The sequence below is a fragment of the Zootoca vivipara genome, chromosome 2 (assembly GCF_963506605.1).
Source record: "Zootoca vivipara chromosome 2, rZooViv1.1, whole genome shotgun sequence".
NCBI classification, from domain to species: Eukaryota; Metazoa; Chordata; class Lepidosauria; order Squamata; family Lacertidae; genus Zootoca; species Zootoca vivipara.
The window spans coordinates 105,036,316-105,056,289 of record NC_083277.1 but is presented as its reverse complement, the minus strand read 5'-3'; the positions used below and the strand labels follow the sequence as shown (position 1 = coordinate 105,056,289).

At 46.0% G+C, this 19,974-nt stretch overlaps 1 protein-coding gene across 10 annotated transcripts in view; it reads left to right on the top strand.

Moving 5' to 3' along the window:
* The window catches only part of LOC118079598 (histone-lysine N-methyltransferase 2D), a 98,693-nt gene that overhangs the window by 553 nt on the left and 78,166 nt on the right, over nucleotides 1-19,974 (top strand). For 4 of the 10 annotated variants that reach the window (XM_035103911.2, XM_035103913.2, XM_035103914.2 and 1 more), the window contains exons 1-2: nucleotides 480-1,691; nucleotides 16,394-16,458. In XM_035103911.2, the coding sequence (XP_034959802.2) occupies nucleotides 16,410-16,458 (49 nt within the window). In that variant the 5' untranslated portion in view covers nucleotides 480-1,691; nucleotides 16,394-16,409. The other 6 variants (XM_035103907.2, XM_060271989.1, XM_035103909.2 and 3 more) reach the window with 6 other exon arrangements.

Below are 19,974 nucleotides of genomic sequence, written 5' to 3'. Positions count from 1 at the left end.
CGGGCACGGGAGGGTTAAAGCCGGCGAAGTGATCCGCAGCCGAGCGTGCGCTGAGGCTCCGTACGGGCGCATCTCTCACTTCCCCAAAAGCCATTGCTGCGTGCCCTTCCGCCATCGGGTTCCAACACAAAATAAGTGCCCGCTCCCTCCTTTTTTTTTCTTCCTCCCCCCCTTCCCCCCCGCCGTCTCGAGGCAAAGGCGAAGGGGGGCTTCAGACCGGATCTCACCCAGGATCCCCTCTGCCTTTTCCGAGGGGGAGAAGAGGCGTCCGGAGAGAGGGAAGGGACAAGGAAGGGGGACAAGTCCCTGACTCCGGGATCCCACCCTCCCCTCGCACAGAAAGAGGAGGAGGGAGGGGGAGGTTAAGCAAACCCGGAGCTGGCCCAGCAGGACCTACTTTCCTCTCTGAAAATGGCTGCCTCGGTGAACACTTTCTGTTCCATTCCTTGAAGCCCTTCGTTGTGGGTGGGTGCGGGGGGAGGGAAAGCCGAGTGGGGGGGTTAGAGACCAGCCAGCGATGCTGCTTTGGGGCCCCCTCCTCCGCTGAAGCTGAGAATTAGGGTGCAAGGGGCGAGAAGGGGAGAAGTTTAGTGGGGGGAAAGAAAAGAAAGGAAGAGGAGAGAGCGAAACAGGAAAAGAAAGAGAGGAGGCCTGGAACAGAAGGTAGGGAGGAGGCTAACAGCGGGAGGGTTGAGGTGGTGGTGGTGGGGAGAGACGAGAAGACCCCTCCCCAGGCGAAACAAGGGTGTGTTGGTTGCAAGCCACCCTTCCGAGGGAGGCTGTGGCCGGGCGTGTTTAGCTCTGTTCCGTGTAGCAAATAATAAGAAGCGAGGATGGTGAGCTGAGGCTCCGGGTTAGTTTTAGTTGTGTGTCTTACCGGGAAAGAGAATCTGCGCGGCTGGGGAGAGGCAAGGAAAAGTATGAACGTTCCATCGGGAGGGAAACTCTGAACGTTCTATTTCACCCCCCCCCTCTTCCACTCTCCTCCATTCGCTCTCTTTCTCCCTCCCCCCACCCCCCGGGAGCCCTCAGCGTTCCATCCGGCCTAGAAGTGAGTGTTCGAAACGTTCCATTCGGGTCGCCTCCTGCTTAAGAGCAAGGGGGTAAGCGGGAGGTGCAAGGGGCGGGCAGGCGGTGGGTAGGTGGGGGGGACGACCCCGAGAGAGAATCCCGGAGGCAGAAGTGAGCGAGGGGACGCGCAGGCAGAAAGGCCTTCTCCGTCGGATGCGGCTGCTTGAAGATCAAAGGCAAAACCGGAGCTCCCTTTGTGTGTCGTCCTAGGGATCTTGCTGCTTCGCTCTTCCCTTTGGGCTGATTTTGGAACCCTGAACTGCCGTGGTGGAAGGAAGCAAAGCTCACCCGTCCCCTACTCTCCGAAGGGGGCTGGGCGGTCTCTTTTTTTTCCTGGGTGGAGAGAGAGCCTCGGATATTGGAACTAGCATCCTTCCCAAACCTTTTTGTTTTGTTTTGTTTTGCTTGTTTTATCCTCCCTTCGCTCTCCGGGTGGCTGTAAATAAAAGTCCAGCAGAAATATATATCTATATATAGTTTTTTTGTTTTTTTTTAAGGAAGGGAACAAATGCAAACCCTTCCTTTTCCTCCCTTCGTGATTTTTTGGATAATGATTTCTGCTATATCTTGCCGATGGATTTTGCCGGGTGAGGATTTCTGGATCGCCTTGTAGAAGAGAGGTAGGTGAGGACTCCCCATTTTTCTAGATCTAGAGAAGAAAGACAAGCCCTAATCTCTTAGCCGTTTTTGAATGTCAAATGTATTGAGGGTGCATTTATGTCGGAATTTTAAACCTCGCTGATTTATGTGGCATTCTGGTGCATGAGAAATTCTGTTGTGTAAAAGCAGTTGGGGAAGGGAAGGTGGTGGAAGGCCGCTGTTAGCAAGCAAACTGAATATATATCCCCCCCCCCCAGTCTAGGCCTCTGTGTTTCTTTCGCCTTTATAAATTAGCGATTGGGAAGGGGGAAATGGTTTTCACATCCTTCCTGTTGGGAATAACAGAGCTGCCTTAATTTTGGGTCAAAGGAGGACGTATTCGTTTCTTTCCCTTGGCCTAAGAAACACAAGTATCTATTGGTATGTTTTGCACAATGATGGAATCCACAGGGAACTGTATTTGTTTTGGACCAAATCTGACTTCTCTTCTTGTATTGCGCTAAAGGGGGAAGTGTTTGTTAACAACTCATTAGAGGTTTCTAGTTATTAACCCCCCCACTCCCTCTCTTTGCCAGCTTTGCTTCCCAAGTGTCCCACATCTCCCCCACCCCCACCTTACATTCAGTTTCACTGGGATTAAAAGGCAGCTTTAATTTGTAGATTGGAAGGAGAGACAACCGTCACATTACAAATAGGTGTTTCTCTCTACAGGACTGTTGCGTTGTGAGGTTTCTTGAAAATGGAGGGCTCTCTGAGGGGCCCGGTCTGATTGGAAATGTTCCTTGCACCACCCCCCTTTCAAAATGTAGGAGGCTTCTCTCTCTTGAATTAGGTTAGGGTACGGCATTCTCCCTCCTAGAAACATACAAAGTGGCAAGGCCTACTTCTCCCAGAACGCCACCCCCCCCCCCCCCAGCAGTGTAGCCTGCATGGGATTATGGAGGAGTCCGGAGGGATTTGCTGAGAGATTGGGGGGGGGGGTGTTGAAGAGGAGAATTGTGTTGGCATATTCTCTCTCTCTCTCTCTGTGCCAGTGTTCTTCTAGGTCAGGCATAGGCAACCTTGGCTCTCCAGGTGTTTTGGAACTACAACTCCCATGATCCCTAGCTAACAGGGCCAGTGGTCAGGGATCATGGGAGTTGTAGTTCCAAAACATCTGGAGAGCCAAGGTGGCCTATGCCTGTTCTAGGTGATAGTATGCTTGGAGACAAAGCTGGGATTGGGGGGGGGGCGCAGAGGTGGTGCTGGTAATTGTCTCGCAAAACAACTCCTTTTTTAAGATGCCGAGATCCATATTTGCAGTAGGCTGCTGTTGAAGAGCAGTTGCAGAGGTGAGCAGAATTTCCTGTTCTAAGAGGGGGCCTGGGGTGGGTGGGGCGTGTGGCAGAGTCTGGCCGGTGAGTTTTGTGCCCCAGTGAAATACAAATACCTTCCTTCACCCTCTGGGCTGTCAAAGAGGGGACTTTGTGGGCCACACCTGTTGCACACACTCTAAACCAGTTGCCTCTCTGAAGAAGAGCAGAACTTCTCGTTTTCTTGACAGTGGGGAGAGCGAGCGAGAGCAGCTGAACGGCAACTGGCTTTGCGGAGGGCAGTGATACATGTGTGCCCCCTTTCATGCACAGGTGGGGACCCTCAGGCCCTTCAGAGGCTGTTGAGACTCTGGCTCCCATTGCCATTCCTGACCATGGGCCATGCTGGCTGGTGCCGTTGGGTTTGGGGAGTCCAGCAACATCTGGAGGGATGTGTCTCCCCCGCTCTGGTTTAATAAGACATTCCACATCAAAGGGCAGAGCTCACCTGCAGTGTGCTGCATGATCCAGATGGTGGTTTAAAATCCTGTTACTTACATTATTTAGTTACATAAATATATATATTTTTAGCGAAGACAGAGTTCCTACCAGGGGTTGCTGGACCTTTGATCTTGCTGCACATATCTTGTTGCAGCAAACTCTGCAAAGGGTGTGTTTTTGCAGCTGTGGGAGATTTGCAGTTGTCACTAATATTTGGCTACCCAAATAATTACGGTATTTTCTTATTGTGCGCGGTTGCCTCAAATGGTGATAATAGAACCAGAACTTCTTGCAAGGGGAAGGACTTCTGTGTTTGCATCATTCGTGCTGCAGAATCGCACTTGGGACTTCGGAAATGAATTCTGTGCACGCTTTAACCCTTATTGCTTGAGAAGCTCTTTATATCATTTGATTTCCTTGTGTAACTGCTGAGTTGTAATGATAATTGCAAGAAGAGATAAGAGATGGGTTTGCCCCTATTGCCTCACTGTCAGCCACCAGCTTTCATTGAGGATCATAAACAGCCGTAACCAAAGTGTCCATTAAAAATCCTGGCCCTAAAATAGAAATATTTTTGAATTTCTCAAGAAAACCAGGAACTCCTTATTTTTGTGACTACAGGCCTTGCCTCAATCCAGACCTGTTGAAGCTGTATGTATGCATGTACACTAAAATCTAGGGTTCCCAAGATCAGCTGTTGAGGCAGAAGGTTTGAGCTGAAGCCTAAAGATCTTGTTGGTAAATGGTCACTGATCTGTTAACCAGGTAAGAACTGATGAGCAGGCTCCTAGTACAGTGGTGCCTCACAAGACGAATTTAATTCATTCCACGAGTCAATTCGTTTTGCGAAAAATTCGTCTTGCGAATCGCGGTTTCCCATAGGAATGCATTGAAATTTCTTTTTTTGCCCATAGGAACACATTAATTAAATTTCAATGCATTCCTATGGGAAACCGCGATTCACAAGACGAATTCGTCTTGCGGGTCACCATTGGATCGCAAGACACATTCATCTTGCGAAAAATTCGTCTTGCAGGGCATTCGTCTTGCGAGGTACCACTGTATTTCAACTTTACTGGGCCAACCCAGATGTTTCAGATTGCCTGGCAGTAGCAGGGCCTTGTGTTACTCTCCACTCCCACCTGTGCCTGGTGAGAGCTCCGAAGGCTAAGCTTTTGTAGATCTAGGTGACTTGCTATGCTAGGTCTTCATTTCTGGTTCAAACCCTGGGATCCCCGCTTTATAGATCTGCCTCATCTGCTGGGTCTTTCAAACTTGGCCACTGCAAACACCTGTTGCCCCATCATAGAATTTTGCACAGATTATACCCACCCTATAGCCTTTTTTTCTCTTCTTAATGGGTTTTACATTTATTTTACTTTCCCCATTTTGTAAGTTTTGGGGGTAAGCGAGGGTGGTTTGCTTCTTCATCTTAATTTATTTCCATGAGCCTATGGAATACATTGCCCTTTTCATTTTATTTATTTCAAAAAAAAATTTCTTACAGATGAGGCAGAGGTAGATTTGACAAGGGACAAGGGCTGCTTGGCAAGGCTAAATCGGAACTTTTGAATTGACACCTAGTGCTTTGTCCAGTGATGTGTTTTGCCTTTTTTTGGTCGGCAAAGGTGTACCATAGGAAGGCCTAGAGGGAACAAATGGATTTGGTTTGAGATTTGAGGAGATTCTAAATTCTGTTTTAGCACTTGCGGTATTTTTCAGTGTGGCTAAATGGAACGTGTCCAGAAGAGGGCAACCAAAATGGTCAAAGGCCTGGAAACGATGCCTTATGAGGAACGGCTTAGGGAGCTGGGTATGTTTAGCCTGGAGAAGAGAAGGTTAAGGGGTGATATGATAACCATGTTCAAATATATAAAAGGATGTCATATAGAGGAGGGAGAAAGGTTGTTTTCTGCTGCTTCAGAGAAGCGGACACGGAGCAACGGATTCAAACTACAAGAAAGAAAATTCCACCTAAACATTAGGAAGAACTTCCTGACAGTAAGAGCTGTTCGGCAGTGGAATTTGCTGCCAAGGAGTGTGGTGGAGTCTCCTTCTTTGGAGGTCTTTAAGCAGAGGCTTGACAGCCATCTGTCAGGAATGCTTTGATGGTGTTTCCTGCTTGGCAGGGGGTTGGACTGGATGGCCCTTGTGGTCTCTTCCAACTCTATGATTCTATGATTCTATGATTTGAGAGGAAGTTTTGGCTCCCCCGGTGAAAGTCCTAGCTGGCATGGCCGGGGGGGGGGGGGGAATGATGGGAGTTACAGTCTAACAATTCCTGGAGGGCCACAAGTTCCCCACCAATGGGCTATGTCAATGCTAAACCCAAAACCAGCTAATAGTTGTGGCTTCTCATCTCTCCCTTGCCTATGGGGAGATGTGAAGGCAGGGGATTTCAGTTTTGTGTTGAAGATCTTGTCACCACGATGTCACAGTTCCTAGTTTTCTGTAGTGATGGGGGCAGGGGGGGGGAGCTGTGAGGTTTATACTAGCTGAAGTATGGAGCGTAGACGTGTTGGTGTCTAACTTTATTTGTAAAATGGCACATGTTAGAAAGGGTTACAGTTGCCAGAATGGAATACCGAGTTGCCATTTTTTGAGCCCGGTGGCTCAAACGTCCTATTTTTCAATCATGACTTCTTGGTTCCTGAAATTTGTTCTGATTGTGCAGATGAGATATAATGGATAGAATTCTACAGGGTGTGCTGCTAGTGTGTGAAAACGGTCAAGATCCAAGGATTCCCCAGGCACGCACCTCCGGGTGAGGGAGACCTTCCTGCTGCCCGGGCATCTTTGCTTGGTCGCAAGTGGCCGATATCCAGGTGCAAAATGCGCCTGGCGAATTTCGAACGCTGGTCACATCCCACCCTTTAGTTCAGTTGCAGCTCTGAAGATAGCTGTAGTTATAAAATAATAAAACAGTTTTTTTAATTAAAAAAAAGTACGTTACAAAACAATACTAAAAAGGAAGGTCAGTGGCTGTTTACTACTAAACTGGGCAATTTTTATTTTTAAGCTGGGCAATTTTTATTTTTATTTTTAAAAAGTATTTGTGTGAAGGCAAAAGCATAAGGCTTGGCACCTGGAGTGATGCTCGGACAAGAGAATTCCTTAAGTGGGGTGCCACCACTGTGGAGGCCATTTCTCTGATTACCACTCACCTCACCTCACCTGGACGGCGAGCCGTCCAGAGAAGAGCCTCTGGAAACAAATCTTGGGCAAGTTTGTGTGGGAGTCGGCAGCCCTGAAGACGATGACCTAAATTTCCGAGTAGTCTTCAAAGGTAGCCCCATGTGCAAAGCATTGCAGTAATCTAATCTGGAGGTTACCAAACCATGAATAGTGATGCCAATGCACAATTGGATTTCAAGTCCAGTACACAAGAGCAGCATTTCTTGTGGTGAAAGCTTTCGGCATTTTGTGGGGTGGTATGTGCATACTTTAAAGAAAAAAAACGTTCGCTCGTGATTTAACTCTTAAGATTTGATGCCCTAATCTGAACATCAAGGACCAGGAGTTACACAGTCTTTGGTCTTCTTGAAACCACCAAACTGGATTTCCAGACCAGTTTTTGTAGGGGAGTCTTTTTGTTAAGCAGCAACAGTGTAATGCAGAGGTTTTTCAACCTTTTTGAGTCCCTTGACCAACTACTGTACATTCTTTCTGCGGCACCCTTGTGGGGCTCAGGAGCCCAGTTAGGTCACCCCTTGCCTGCGGAGCCAGCAGCCCCTCACCCATTTTCAAACACCGTCCCATGTGGGGTGTTCTCTCAGCCTCCTCTCCTCTCCCCTGGTCAGCCCCATAGACACCATTTTGCCTGGGGAGCTTGCAGCCAGGGCTGCTGCAACAAACAGCTGAGATACGAGAGGGCATCGGAGGGAGGGGAGGAGAGAGGGACATTCAAGGCACCCCAGGGTCACAGCACACTGGTTGAAAACCCCTGGTGTAATGTAAAGCAAGTGCATAGCTGAGACTTGTTGGCTATACTTTGTGTTTTTACTAGAACCACGAGATTCACCAAATGGAGCTTGGTGCAGGAGACATAGACTTGAGGTGCAGGGGACTCTCAGCAGAGGGATTTCTGAGGACCAGAACTGAACAGAGCTCAACAGTCCTTCCATGCAAAGTTCCATTCTTGCTTATCCCAAGCTTTCATAATTTCATTGGTCTAATATAGGGGTGTGTGTGTGTGTGTGTGGTCATATTGTTTTTGCAATAGTTAAAAAGCTGGGAGTTGGAAATCCTTGGTGATCTATTGCATGTCATCCGGGTAGCTATTGCATGTCATCGATCTTACCTTTTGCCCGTTCCTGACGAAAAGGCGTATGTGGCTGAGGAAGAGGTTTCTTCTTTTCCTTGTAGGCCTGAAAGGCGTGACTTGCTTTTTTGCATTGTAATTTTTATTTTCCTCCAGTCATAGGTACGAATCCTAGATGCCTTTTTGACATGGTGGCTCTGAGAACCATCACTGTGCCATACCCAATATCCCCATTTTCCTTCAAAGTCAATAAAAACTCCTGTCCTATTGTGAGGCTATGTGAAAATGGCAACTAGGCAGGCACCCTGTTTTAGCGACTGTAACCCTTGTTTAAGGGGTTAATGGCACCTAGCTTATGTATCTGAGTTTCTAACACTGGCCGCGTGTTAAGGTCAAACAAACATCTACCGTACGAAACAGAGAAGAAGGTGTTAAACATTGCAAATCGGCAAACTGCGTGTCTGAACAAACCCTGTTTTAATCCTTAAAGCAAGTTGTGATCTATAAAGGCCACTTCACATGTTGCATAAATTGTTTTCGTGTAGTCAGTCCACAACATACGTAGTTATGTTGTCATAGAAGATTGTTGAAACTCTTTTTATCAGGACCTTGATATTGCAATCCCATGCACTTCTGCTTGCAGGTATTTATCATTGCATTCAATGGGCCTTGCTTCCAGTTTACGGTTGCAGCCTGAGTGTATTTGCTACTGTGTTGGCAAAAGTTGGCACTGCAGAAAGAACCAACACATATATGGATAATTTTATTTGTATGCTGCCTTTCCATAGTTCAAACCATTGTTCCAGGTGGCTTACGGCATGAGAATAAAAACCACCTGATTACAAACGTAACAGAATTATTAAAAATCAATAAATAAAACATGAAAAGTACACAGCCGAGTTAAACAATTTCCACACAAATCATAATAAGATCTAAAATAAAGATACAAAGAATAAGATCAATTACAGTAGCAACAACAACACCCCAGCCGAAGAGTCTGTTCAGCAGCCTCAGATTTTGTAGCTGGAGTCAGTCCGGGCCCCGGCTTTCCAGGCCAGGTGGGAAAAGGCCTCCAAGGCGGGGAGCAGGTCTTCCAAGACTCGCAACCAGGATACTTGTTACTAGCAGTGTTGAAGCTGTTGGTCAGTTAGATTAATTTATTTAAAAGCTTTTGGTCAGTCAAAAATATGCCCCTAATTAAATCATCCATCAGATTATTAGAAATGGTTTAAATATTTTTAATGCAAGGGCTTCGCCAAAATGTAAGGAGGCAATTGGCATTTTGGGGAAGGCTTCCTCCCCATCCCAGAGGAGGGAATGCTTCCTCTTTTAAAAATGGTTTGTGATGTGGTACATCAACATGTTTGTGTCATCCATAAAATGATGGAAGAATTTTTTTTCCAGGACAAGTTTATATATATTCAAGGATACGAAGGTGTGTTTTATTAAAAAGCATCTGTTTCAATAAGCTAAAGAGTTCTTTAACTGTTTGGTGGCCTTCCTAGAAGCTATTGTAGGCTATGGGTCAAACAGGGCTGGAGGTTTTGTGAAAAAGACAGCTGCGGTATTGCAGTTTACAGTCTAAGAAGCGAGGCAGGTCCAGCCTGTGTGTGGGGAAAGCAGGCATTAGTTCTCTTTTTTTGCCCTTCCACTAAACTACTTGCCAAGGGGAAGGCTGCATCCTTGGGGCTGGGTTCCCAGGAGGGGCAGGCTCTGTGCATCCTTCTTCTCTTTCCTGTGCTTTGGGGAAGTTTTCATCCGTGTCATTCCCACATGGGTAATAGTTAAGCTTCCCCCTTTGGAAAATGTTTGTGTCTGCCTTCTTTAGTGGAAGATCTGAACCTGGATTACGGGAACAAGGCTTAAGTAATTTTGAAAAGCATCATCCTACCGGTATATAAGCCTTCCCAAAAAGCTTGCCTTACACCCGATCTGACCATTTCCCCCTCTAACCCAGCAGTGTGTACTATGACTGGCAGCAGCACGTCAAGATCTCAGGCACATGGTCCTTTGCAATGCATGCTCTCTTTACCTTTTCAGCAAGAGATGCCCAAGGATTGACTCTGGGCAACGCATGTCCTCTACCATTGAGTTGCGATCCCTCCTCTGTTTGTTAGCAAAATACCCTGCTAGAAATTTCATTGCTAAATTCTGCGCTAACTATGGCCTTTGGAAGCCAGACTGTGCGCACAGGCCACATTCACACCATCTATTTAAAGTGCTGTGCTGTCACCTTATAAACAGTCACTGCTTCCCCCAAAGAATTCTGGGAGCTGTAGTTTGTTAAGGGTGCTGAGAGTTGTTGGCAGACCCCCTGTTTCCCATCAAAAAGAGTTCCCATAGTTCCTTGAGAATAGGGGATTGATTGTTAAACCGCCCTGAGAATTGTAGCTCTGGGAGGGAGAATAAGGCATCTCCTAACAACTCTGAGCACCTTTAACAAACTACAGGTCCTAGAATTCTTTGGGGAGGCCGCAAACATTTAAAGTGGTATCATAGCACTTTGAATGTGTCCATTGTTTTCTGGTGGTTCCAAGAGATGGTTTGATTCAGGCGATGAATGTCTGATGTAGAGCAGTCTATTATTATTATTATTATTATTATTATTATTATTATTATTATTATTATTATTATTATACCACTCTATACCAGGAGGCTTCAGGGAAGTTCAAAGAAAAGATCAACATAAAAACCACAATATATATAATCAAAATAAAAACAACCCAATAACAGCCCCCCCACTGCTGTTGTCGGGTGATCACTCCCTGCATCCTTGTGGTGTAAGCTCTCTCTAAGTCTTTTGGATGTGCTCCGCAGTTCCTGGAGATGTTAGTAGACAAGATGGTGATTCAGGTAGGTAGAGCTTTGAATTTCATAGACTGAATTCGGTATCTTATATTCTGCCCCAAAGAATATAGTAAGGATATACAGAATATAGTAAGGATAAGGAGTCTGTTGCATTCCAGGTATTGTTGGACTACAAATCCCATCGTCTCAGCCATGCTTGGCTGATGGGAGTTGGAATGCAACATCTAGAAGACCACACAAGTTCTCCCTTTCTGAGCTATAGATAGACACTGCACATTTTGAGGCACTGATTTTTAAATAGAGTCGTACCTTGTTTCTTGAACAGAATGCGTTCCGGGGTTCCGCTCGACTCCTGGAACCATTAAAAAACCAAGGTGTGGCTACTGATTGGCTGCAGGAGCGTCCTGCAGCCAATCGGAAGGTGCGCCGGATTTTCAGCTTTCAAAAACCAGAAACTTCGCTTCTGTGTTTTGATCGTTCGGGAGCCGATTTGTTTGGGAACCCAGGCACCAAGGTACGAATGTAAAGGAGTCAAAGGTATATGTATTACACTGAGGCTGAAGTGCTCTGCACACATTACCTGGGATGAAGCCCCCTGGACGCAGTGGGAGTTGCTTCCTAATACACCTGTATGGGATTGTGCTGTGCGTAGCTCAACCTTGAGAGCGTGAGGAAAGCTTGAATTAAAGAAGACTTTTTGATGTTATATGGAACCTTTGATTCTGGAACAGAACCCAGTCCTGGCTCCTGTTAACTTCCTCTGCTCCAACTTACTGTGTCCTTGAACGGGTTGTGATCCCAAAAAGAATCCGGTTTTCTGCCATCCGATGGAAGGTGGGACATTGCTAGTGGAGGAGTTTCTGGGCAGAAGTGAGCAATAGTATTTCATTCCTCAGGCAAAGTGATGAGATGGCGTAGCAGCAGGGTTGCCATATTTTGAAGAGAGAGAGAAAAAAGGTTGTTTTGATGACTCTCATTTTAAATCCCCCTACTATATGTAGGCTGTAGAGAAGCTGCGCTATATTGCTGAGGGTGGGGGCCAGGAGAAGAGAAGAGGAAAGCAGGTCTTCAACCACCAGTTATGTCTATGTCTCATCCAGGAAGTATAGCCAGAAGCATTTTGTCAAATTTAAAAAAGGCATAAATTTTACCCCTGAAAAAGAGGGTGTGTTCTGGGAAAAGAGGACACATGGCAAGCCTGGTTCGCTGAAATTTAGGCAGTGTGATTTCCCTTTTCTGTTATACCGCTAAACCCCGGAGAGAATGTGAATGAGTCAATGAAGGCAGTGATTTTCATTCCTTTCCGGCGTGGGATCCACTGTTAACCCCAAGTGCCAATATTCACAATATGTTTGGCCCCATGTGTCCATCTTTGGTTCTCGTTTCCCCCCCTTTCCTCTTGAATTTGAAAAAGCAAAAGGCGTGGTTTGTTGTGGCCCAATTTTGCGTGGAGTGTTCCTCAGATTGTGGGTCATAACCACCAGCTGCAGACCAATGGCTTGGCTCCTGTACACAAGGGGGATATCCTTTGGTTATAAAATAATGTGGCATTCCCTATCCTGGTTCCCTCCAGATCTTTGGGTCTCAGGGGTTGAGTGGTGCGTGGGGCAGTTCTGGGCACCTGTCCTGCCTACTGAGCATACCAGGAGGGGCAGGTGAGTTTGCCTCCTGATATGCCACTGAGGTGAGCCCAGCTGCATGATGCCACCCTCTCTCTGCCAGCTGCTGCTGCTGTTTGGATTCCAACTTTTTCCAGCCGCAGTGATGAGGAGGGCATCTCTTGGGCTTGGGGTGGGGCGGGAGGGAAAGATGGACGCCTTGTTAAAAGGTTAAAAGACTTCTCTTCAGGGAAGGGGACTTCCACTTGCAGGAGACAGAGGTTCCGCAGACGCTATGGCAACAGGTTCAAGCCACCAGGGAGCAGACATCTTCTGAAGGGGAGGCCGGAAAGTGAGGAGCGCTGTCAGTTGGGGCAGAAAGTGGGAAGTGGTGCAATTTGGTCAGGAGAAAGAGGAGAGACACAGTCTCGCCTCCCCTTCTCCGCTGGAAGTGGGGTGGCCTAGCTGGAAGCAAAGGAAGGCTTTGGCGTCTCCCTCGTTCCTGGACCAGGAAGTAAAGATTTGGAGAAAGTCACCCCCTTCCCTCCAGAATGACTTTAAGCAGGAGCTCCTAAATGTATATTCCCAGTGAGCCCCTGCCTTTGGGGGGTCTTGTCTTAACGCAGTGATAGGCCAACCCCAAAACAGAGGAACGAGAGGCTTAGTTGAGGAGGAGCACCCCAATGTCCTGAACCTGAGGCCTGCCCTTTTCTCTAATCACCTTTGCTTAACTTCCGGCCCCCAAATGCCACTTTTGGATTTGTTGCGTGGCCTCTTTTTTTGGTGGGTGGTTCCGGGTGCAGGCCCTGGCTCTCCTAGGAGCTTGTTGTCTTGTGGGTACTTTTCATGCGTCCTTACTTTCTCTTTTGAGCCTGGAAGATTATAGAGCGGCCTTTTCTCAGACATCTTACTAGATGTTTTGCTGTTGCCATTGCTGCTTTCTGCCCCTCTGAATGTTTTGAATGAGATCAGCCAGTGGACCTCTTCCTGCTTGACATGATGATGATGATATTTCTAGGCCACCCATCTGACTGGGTTACCTTGACATTTCCTTGACATCTGATGGGGAGGGCGTTGCATGGGTTGGGTGCCACTACTGAGAAGGCCCTAGGCCTGGTCCCCTGCAACCTCGTTTCTTGCCATGAGGAAACCACCAGAAGTCCAGGGGAATCCTGTCCCAGATAATTCTGTGGTGGCTTACTCCACTAACGGAGTGAGAAAAGTGTTCAGTAAGGATCCGCGTGACCTGTGTGGTACTTAATTTTTGAGGGGAGTAGTCACGAATTTGGATTCTACATGAATTCGGTGGCGCTGTTTTTACTATTGGGGGAATGTATGCGACGCTTTGCACTGTAAGAAACGCTGGGTTTTCTTGGTTGCCCCAAAATAACTTTGGGTTGGGCCCGTCAAGGACTTAAGGGTTTTGCCAAGGAATGAGGTGGGGATCTTCCTCACGGGAGGCCTCAAATGTCACATTGTTGCAGTAATTTAGAAGGCCATTTCTATATGGAATGGCAGAATGATACCTGAAGGCCATTGGCAACCAAAGAGATGCTAGTATGCCCACCAGTGTCCCTCTTCACATGCCCCCCACACCCTGCAAATATGTTTTGATTGGATAAGATTCTTGTTGCTTACAGAGTTTGGGTTTGGTAAATCAAGAGGTTCTGTCTGTCGCTGTTCATCGGAAGAGACTAGGTACTGAAAAATCTGAATTAATGGAGCGTTTCTGTGTCACTGTATTGATGTGCGGTCAGATTCCCCACCCCCCTTTAAAGGGCTCCATGTGACCTTTAATATTGCCAGCATTTGCACAGACTGCTCTTCGCTTTTGCTTCCTGTGTTTCCGTGGGGCGAGAACGCTGGTTTGTTCGTTTGTTTTTAAAACGGGGGTGGGTGGTTTTGCATTTACTTTTAGTCCTGTTGCATGAAAGGGGCAACTTTCTGGTTAGGGAAATTGAATCTTGGCTTTGTTTTGGATTTATTCCATGCCGTTGTAGTGAAATCTTAAAGAGTGATGGTCACAGCATTGAAAAGAGATGCAAAATATCTGCTCCCTTAAAACCCTATAGCCTTCAAAACCCACTTGAACAGGTGGAGATCTAGACATGCATTCACATTGTTCGAGGTTTCTGTATCTTCTGTGTTGCTTGCGTACCGTGGAGCAATTGCACCTTTGTACAAGGGGCTTGTGAGATCTGGTTTTATGGTCATAGCTTTTGAATTAATGAGAGGGGGAGGGAAGCGCCTCTCATCACTAGACCTTAGAATTTATTTTATTTTCTGCTTGGGCTGGAAGAAAGCTAAACGTTGGAATTACAAAGTTGTTAAATTCTTGTTAACATTTGACAGTAAAGAGATAAAATACCCTGTGCACCATAGAGCTGGGTGTTTTTGCTAGGATAATGCTTATTACAGTTTAATTTTAGACGCCTTTTTGCAGAGGCTTCAAGGAGTTGAAGCGTGTTAAGAAATGGGGAACCAAATTGTCGGGAGTATTTAGAGCCTGGCATCATTTTCAGTTAACTGGAGATGTTAACCATCGTTAGGGTGTCCCAAATCTTATAGCACCATCCCGTGATACTGGGGTGGAGGTGTTTTGTTTTTCCAGGGTATTTGAAATATAGCCTCTGTTGTAACTAAATTAATCAAATATATTCAAATTGGGCTGGGGGGGGGGAGAGAGAGGTGATCTAACAATACTGTTAGAGGTTCCAAAGGGATGATATATCTTTTGATATATGTGATCCAGTATTTGACCCACTGCCTTTTGTGTTTTACAGCAAGCCCCACTGCCCCTATTACCGGGGGGGGGGGGGAGAGTTCACTGTGCCACAATTTCCCCAATGTAACTTAGAATATTCTGAGGATTTCCAACAGCTCTGGACCCCGATGCTCTTTGGTTAGGACAGAAGCCATTTTACCTACCGCATTCCCATTTGTTGGAAAAATGAGAGAGTTCTTGGAAATGGGAGGTTTTTTGGGGGGAGGGCGTAGAGAGAAGCAGGCTTCCTTGTTTTTACATTACCTGAGCTTAATCGGGCGGAAGGAGAGGTGCATTTATTACATACCTGCAGGTAATCTGGAGAAAGTTGTTTTTTCCCATTTTATTCCTAATGTTGGCCCTCTTTGATGCATAGGGAAGTTTAGCAGTGTGTAGGCGGCAATTCTAAGGATGCTATTGACCTGGGCTTGTAGTAGGTCACCTTACTCCTCTTGTGGTTCTTGTACAGCCTCTTCTGCCTGTCTCCATCCCCCCCAGAGCCATTGATTCAGGAAGAGGAGTAGATTATACAAAACAAGTGCATGCAAATGCAGATTCTATGTCTTGAGTGCAGAACTTGGTGTGTATCAACATGTGAGGTTTTCCTTTCTTGCATTTGTTGGGCTTTCAGCCTTGTCTTATATGTATTTGTTTTTTATTCCATGTTTAACAGTTTTTAATGATCTTATGTGTACAGTCGTACCTTGGTTCTGAAATGGAATCCGTTCTGGAAGTCCGTTCGACGTTCGAAAACCAAGGCGCGGCTTCCGATTGGCTGCAGGAGCTTCCTGCACTCACGCGGAAGCCGCGTTGGACGTTGGGCTTCTGGAAAAGTTTGCAAACTGGAACACGTCCGGGTTTGTGGCGTTCGAGATCCAAGGTATGACTGTACATTACTTTGAGACGGTGGTTTGGAAGGTGATTAATAAATTAATAGTAACAATAAATAATGGGGCTTGGCCACAACATGTCTTGTTTGGCACTGTTTAAACCAGGCATCCCCAAACTGCGGCCCTCCAGATGTTTTGGCCTACAACTCCCATGATCCCTAGCTAACAGGACCACTAGTCAGGGAAGATGGGAATTGTAGTCCAAAACATCTGGAGGGCCGAAGTTTGGGGATGCCCATGGTTTAAACCAAATCCGGCCTGTGGATGGTCCGGGAATCAACATGTTTTTACATGAGTAGAATGTGTCCATTTATTTAAAATGCATCTCTGGGTTATTTGTGGGGCCTGCCTGGTGTTTTTACATGAGTAGAATGTGTGCTTTTATTTAAAATGCATCTCTGGGTTATTTGTGGGGCATAGGAATTCGTTCATTCTCCCCTCCCCCCCCAAAAAAATATAGTTTGGCCCCCCACAAGGTATGAGGGACAGTGGACTGGCTCCCTGCTGAAAATGTTTGCTGACCCCTGGTTTACAGCCTAGGGAGAGGCTAAGAACAAAATAGGGCTGGGGAGAAGAAAGTTTCCTGAGCTGTTTTCCTTCTTGTCTAGGTCTCTTGGATACAGGATGGATGATCAGAAGCCACCTGGTGAGGACAAAGACTCTGACACACCAGGTAGGTGCCCCAGTTTGGCTGCTGCTGCTGAGCAATTTGCCTCCACAAGAGGTTCAGATTCTCTGGTCACGAGAGGGGAGATATCTTCAGAGCTCTCCTCTGCTTTCAAGAACACAGCCTTCCAACCTATCCAAGTGACGCTGACACAAAATCCCACACATACACTAAGTAAAAGAATATGTTTTTATCACACACCCCTCTCCTCCCTCTCTTTCCCCCTAACCTTATACAGTGGTACCTCGGTTCTTGACCGTCTCCGTTGACTAATGTTTCGGTTTTTGAGTGCCGTAAACCTGGAAGTAGATGCTTTGGTTTTCGAACACTTTTTTGGAAGCCCAACATCCGACGCGGCTTCTATTTTGAGTTTTCCATATTGAGTTTTTGGTTTTCGAATGTTTCGGAACTTGAACGGTCTTCCAGAACGGATTGCATTTGAAAACCGAGCTACCACTGTACTGCATACAACGCCAATGTCTCACAACAAATGTAACTGATCTGTATAAAACACAACCTGAACAAAAGAGACAATGCAAATATTTTAGTAAACCATGGACATCTTTAATATTTTTTTTTAAAGTCTTTATTCCAGCAAGCATTTTCACTGAATCCCAGTTTCATAGTTTTCACCAATTTTTATATCTTCTGTTTTTTTATTTCTGGGTGGTGCTGTGGTCTAAATCACTGAGTCTTTTGGGCTTGCTGATCAGAAGGTCAGCGGTTCAGATCCCTGTGACGGGGTGAGCCCCCGTTGCTCTGCCCCAGCTCCTGCCAACCTAGCAGTTCGAAAGCATACCAGTGCAAGTAGATAAATAGGTACCACTGTGAAGGGAAGGTAAATGGCATTTCCGTGCACTCTGGTTTCTGTTGTGGTGTTCCATTGCACCAGCAAGAGAAAAGGACTTCTCTCAAATAATAAAAGTTTTTGTCAGAAACCAAGGATTAGTTAGCCATTTTCATATTTTTAAGGAAATGTAGCCCTGTTCAGACATTAAAAAAGAAGAAGAATACAGCCTTCCAGAATTAAACGCACTGGAGTGGTAGTTTTTCTTGCCTTTACAGTCTAGGGAGGAACTGTAAAGATGTTGAGGGACACAGAACTGTAAAGATGTTGAGTGACACAGAATATTGGGCTGACGTTGAACACAGGAGCAGTGTGCTGAGTTCCCTCTCCGATGTGTAGTTTTGCTGGCTGTGTGCCTTGACATCATGGCAGTGTGCGTTAATCCCGCCTCTGTCGGCCATCATTGACTGCACTCTAGGGAGGCCACAAATCACCCCTTGTAACCACATCAGGACACATTGGAGTAGATGCTATGCATGGGAGAACTCAACATGCGGCCATCTTTTTGTGTATGTGGCAAACCAATGTTTTCGTTTGTTTAGCAACTTGTAAATCTTGTTAACCTGAGAGATTGACGTTAAAAGGACGGATGAGCGTCAGAGCGGAAAACCACCTACATTCTGCTCTCTCCCAAATAGAAATATAACCAGCATCAACATAAATATAAATATACACGTTATGAAATAACGTTGCATTTTAAAATACACGTCATCCATCTGTATTTGTGTAGGCTTGGTAAAGCAAAGAAAAAATCAGCAGGCGCCTTAAAAACAGTACAGTCAATGTGCCTACCTAATCTCAATTGGCGGGGAATTCCAGAGTGAAGAAATATGAAATATTGCCTTTGTGCAAGTACTCGACTTACGAAAATTTGAGTTATGAATGAAAAAAAATGGCCGCACGCTTCCTTTTTTTCTGACATCCGAAAGGAAAACCGTTGCGGTTTAGATGGGGTTTTTTCGACACAAATTTTAGATGTGGTTTACTTGACTTACGAATTTTTCCGTTTCCAATGCATTCCAGTGGGAAACCGCTTTTTTCGACTTACAAACTTTTCGACCTACGAATGTGCATTCGGAATGGATTAAATTTGTAAGTCGAGGGACCACTATGTTACGGTAAACTGGTCCTGAGCTGGGTCTCGTTCCTGTCAGCGGTATCAGTATTGGTGTCAAACTTTTATTTTAATCACAGACCAGCACAAAATAAGAAAAATACAGAAAAAACTGAACACATAAGACTTAAAACAGGCAAGGGATAAAAACTAGTAGCTGAAAGGTGAGGTGATTATATAAAACATAACTTAAAAACGATAGAAACAAGGACAAACGGTTAAAAGCGACTTTAAAGAAGGGAGCATGAAGGAGCATGGGTCTTGCATTTTGGGCCTAGTTTGTGGCGCAAACCATCCTTCAGCGAATATCCATAATAGCAGTGCAACTGAGTATGTAACATCTGGGTTTTCATCTTGAAGTAGCAGGGAGGCAAAAAGTTCTGTGTTCTTTGTGACCTGGAAATTTATGTAGTGCAGGCAAGATGAACTTAGCTCGTATATCTGTATGGTAAGGTAAAGGTACAGGAACCCCTGACCATTAGGTCCGGTCGTGACCGACTCTGGGGTTGCGCGCTCATCTCGCATTATTGGCCAAGGGAGCCGGCGTATAGCTTCCAGGTCATGTGGCCAGCATGACAAAGCCGCTTCTGGCAAACCAGAGCAGCACATGGAAACGCCGTTTACCTTCCCGCTGTAGCGGTTCCTATTTATCTACTTGCATTTTGACGTGCTTTCGAACTGCTAGGTTGGCAGGAGCTGGGACCAAGCAATGGGAGCTCACCCCGTCACAGGGATTCGAACCACCGACCTTCTGATCAGCAAGCCAAAGCTCAGTGGTTTAACCCGCTAAGCTGTTCCTGTCAGCAATTGTGCTTGATAATGCATATACAGTGGTATCTCAGGTTAAGTACTTAATTGGTTCCGGAAGTCCGTACTTAACCTGAATCATACTTAACCTGAAGAGAATTTTCCCATTGAAAGTAATGGAAAGTGGATTAATCCGTTCCAGACGATGAAAAACACCCCCTAAAACAGCAATTTAACACAAATTTTACTGTCTAACGAGACCATTGATCCATAAAATGAAGGCAATAATCAATTTACTGTACTATAAAATAAATAAGACAGTATTTTAGATGAAAAAAATTAACATTTACAGTATACAGTGGTACCTCGGGTTAAGTACTTAATTGGTTCTGGGGTGCCATTCACACCCCGAAAAGTACTTAATCCGAGCGGTGATAGTGTGCGAAGCGCCAATAGAGTGCTTCTGCGCATGCGCAAAGCGTGCAGATAGCTTCTGCGCATGCGCGCGGGGTGGAACTCGGAAGTAAACACTTCTGGAACCACGGAGTACTTAAACTGAAAGTGCTCAAACTATAGCAAACTTAAACCGAGGTATGACTGTATTCCCCACTAGACATGTGAAGGTCTGGGGTGGGGGTAGGAGACCCAGAAAAATGTGGAGGGAGGGGAGATTTCCTGCCCCCAATACATTCCCCCCTCGGGCCTTCATATCTCGTATCACTCCTCTGTGAAGTCCTCAGTTTGGGCAGGGAAAGTGACACGAGCGATGCGCTTCCTACCCAGTTGCCCGGCTTTTGACAAACTGCCCTCTTGC